This window comes from Cryptomeria japonica, chromosome 8, assembly GCF_030272615.1.
Source record: "Cryptomeria japonica chromosome 8, Sugi_1.0, whole genome shotgun sequence".
Taxonomy (NCBI): domain Eukaryota; kingdom Viridiplantae; phylum Streptophyta; class Pinopsida; order Cupressales; family Cupressaceae; genus Cryptomeria; species Cryptomeria japonica.
Window position 1 is genome coordinate 612,466,157 of NC_081412.1, and position 3,277 is coordinate 612,469,433.

At 45.6% G+C, this 3,277-nt stretch overlaps 1 protein-coding gene across 1 annotated transcript; it reads right to left on the reverse strand.

The window, feature by feature from the left end:
- Window positions 1–395: 395 nt before the first annotated feature.
- LOC131036300 (uncharacterized) lies at window positions 396–3,277 on the reverse strand. The gene is made up of 3 exons (XM_059210581.1): window positions 1,908–3,277; window positions 1,520–1,827; window positions 396–1,405 (listed from the first exon to the last, which is right to left on the reverse strand). The coding sequence occupies exons 1-3, from the start codon at window positions 3,275–3,277 to the stop codon at window positions 396–398; spliced, it is 2,688 nt and encodes an 895-aa protein (XP_059066564.1).

Genomic DNA, 3,277 nt, shown 5'->3' on the forward strand with positions numbered 1-3,277 from the left:
AGAACCCAACTCACCCATTCCTCTTTAAATCCAAAGGCCAAGAGGATATTCTGAAGGAACTCCCAGCTCACCCAATCATAAGCTTTAGCCATGTCAAGCTTAATGAACATCGCCCTCTCCTTAGAGGAAGCCATAGAGTGAATAACCTCCGTAGCAATCACGACACCATCCAAGATTTGTCTCCCTTCCACATAGCCTCCCTGCTCAGCAGAAATCAAAGCACCAAGGAGAGGTTTGAGTCTCTCAGCAATCAATTTGGTGATGATCTTGTAGACAACATTACATAAAGCAATAGGCCTGAATTGATCCATCCGATTAGCCCCCTCCTTCTTAGGTATGAGAGCTAGAAAAGTAGAATTCAGAGACTTAAGCATTTGTTTGTTCCTAAGGGATTCCTAAACCACCTCAAGGAGATCAAACTTTATTATTTCCCAAAATTCCTGGAAGAACTCAATCGGAAATCCATCTGGGCCAGGAGCTTTGCCTTTTTTCATACTAAACACAACCTTCTCCAATTCAAGCATGAATATTGGACCCAAAAGAGCCCCATTCATCTCATCTGAGACCAAGCAAGGAATAGAATCCAAGATAGCCCTCTCCTCGGCTCTAGCAGCAATATTCTCCCTAGTAAAAAGATTAGAAAAATAGTTGACAGCTTCCCTCGAAATTTCACCATAGGATGAGAGTTGGGTTCCATCACTCGAGACAAGCATGGAAAAGGAGCTCCCCTGCCTACGGGCCTTGACCGAGTTATGGAAGAAAGATGTGTTCCTGTCCCCCTCCTGAAGCCAATCAATACGAGATTTTTTCTTCCAGAAAATCTCCTCCCGAAGCTCCCACTCTTCTAAGTCCTTAAGGGCCAAGGACTTAGCATACAAAAGGTCAGAGGACAGCCCATGGTCTCGAATCTGACGAGTGACACTATCCAGCTTGGAATGAGCAGCAAGTTTCTGAGCATGCAGATTCCCAAAATGTTGTTTATTCCACCTCTTAAGCCTATATTTCACATGTTGGAGCCGTTTGCAAAAAGTGTACATGGCCCTCCCATGAGCAGGAAGCCCTTCGTACCACCAATCCAGCACCAGATCCCGAAGAGAGTGATCCCGTAACCACATCAATTGAAATTTGAAGGATGGATTTTTGGTGACCCCATAAGAGGAGACACAAAGTTTGATGGGCCAGTGATCAGATCCCCTCCAATCCAGGATATCAGAATTGGTAGTCCACCTACTACTCATCCAATAATAGGAAACTAGAAATCTATCAAGCCGTTCTGAGATAGCTGCATCACCACATCGCCTATTATTCCAAGTAAAAACTCCATTGATTGGCTTCACGTCAACAAGGTTAAGGAGACCAATATTATCTCTGAGAAAAAGAGAGGAAGGATCAAGCCTGGCTAACCCTCCTCATTTTTCATCCATACTAATAACAGCATTAAAGTCACCAGCCAAAATCCATGGGAGAAACGGGTCCAGAGAACGGACAAAATTGATATGATCCCAAAGGTGTGTCTTACCTAGAAGATCAGTAGGAGCATAAATATTGGAGAAAAGACATCTCTCGCCAGTTTCGAAAATGGAGGCAACCATAGAGATAGAAGACCGACTAGAGACCCACCATAAGGGGGAGACTTTCCTCGGGTTCCAAAAGCAAGCCACCCCCCCAGAACTGCCCAACGCCCCCACCCCCTGCCAGTAGCCTTGGGGCCAGATATACAGAGCACAATTATTCAAACCATCCACTGAAAGCTTGGTTTCCTGAATGAATACCACATCCGGAGCCTGAGACTCGATTAATCTGCGAACAACCTTTTCTCTGGGGATGCTGTTCAACCCCCTTACATTCCAAGATAAGACTATCATTTAGGGGGGTGGGAGAAGTGGGAATCAATGGGTTTCACAGACCCAGACTCAACCAAAGTATCCCCCATAATCTTGACCTTCTCTTGATAAGTCTTCCTTCCACTCCTTGACTGCTTATCTAGAGGCCCCTTTTTAAAATGTTTTTGATGCAAGCCTAAGGCAGGAGGAGCCTTAGCACCCTTCACAGGATCCGCAGATGCCTTCAAAGCTTCCGGACAAGGAGCCAAGCTAGCATTACCCACCGTAATCTGTGACTCCTGGAGGCCACCAATATTCTGAACATGAGAGAGCAAGTCCAAAGCCAGTTGACAAACCTGTTGAACCCCTGACGATGGAATCGGCTCCTCCTTCCTTGCGACTGCCTCTTGATTCTCTACTTGACCCTTAACCCCAGAAGAAAGCTCAGTTGGAATACCATCTTCTTGGACTACGTTATCCAGAACCTCAAACCTGTTAAATGTGCCATCACTCTGTCTATCCATCCAAGGTCTCTTCTTGCCTTTGCCTTTATTACGGGATTTAACTGGGGTAAATCCCTCCTTATCAACAGGCCCATCAGACACTGGGGCTTTCCCCTTGTTCAACCTAGGAGGTTCAGAGGTAGGCAAGGGGGAAGAATTCAATCTGGGGCATCTACGATGAAGGTGACCATATTCATGGCAAATTCTGCATCTGAATGGGAGGGTTTCATAATCTAGCTGCTGAATCCAAGAGGAAGAACCCATGCAAATTTCCATAGAGTCTGGTAGTGGATTATTCAAATCAACTTCAACACAAATGCGAGCAAAGGAGATTACCTTACGATCTTGAGTCTGTGAAGCCGATCCAACAGGTTTCCCAAGAAGTAAAGAGATTGAGTGGAGGATATCTTCCCTCCAAAATTCCAACGGAAGCCTTGGCAAACGAACCCACACAGGCACCCGCGACGGGATCTCTTCCGCAGAGTTGAAGCCCATATGCCAAGGCTTGATGAAGAGCCCAACTTGGTTAAAGAAATAAGGGCCACCTTCAAAAGCCCTATTCCTATCTGCTATGCTTGAAAAAATAACCAGGAAGTAGTTATTAGCCGCTAAAAGAATCTCCATATCTCCTTTAGGGTTCCAAACCCGACGTGCCCAGGACTCCAACACAGGAAGAGAGAGACGAAGGCCCAAAAATTTGCATATAAGAGCATGCTTGCCCCAGTAGTCAACATCTTCTAAAACCTGCTCAGGTTGAATAACGAAAACTGGTCTATCTTCCGATCTTTCCAAACATCCATTAACTTTTTTAATTCGAAAAGACCCTTTTGACGAGGAGGTACCCTCCCCAGAAGGGGGAAACTCAGTCTGATCCTTGTTACTGGCATGCATCAAAGAGGATGGATCTACCATCTCCAAATCAAGGGAAGAAGCAAGGCCCTGATTCTCCAT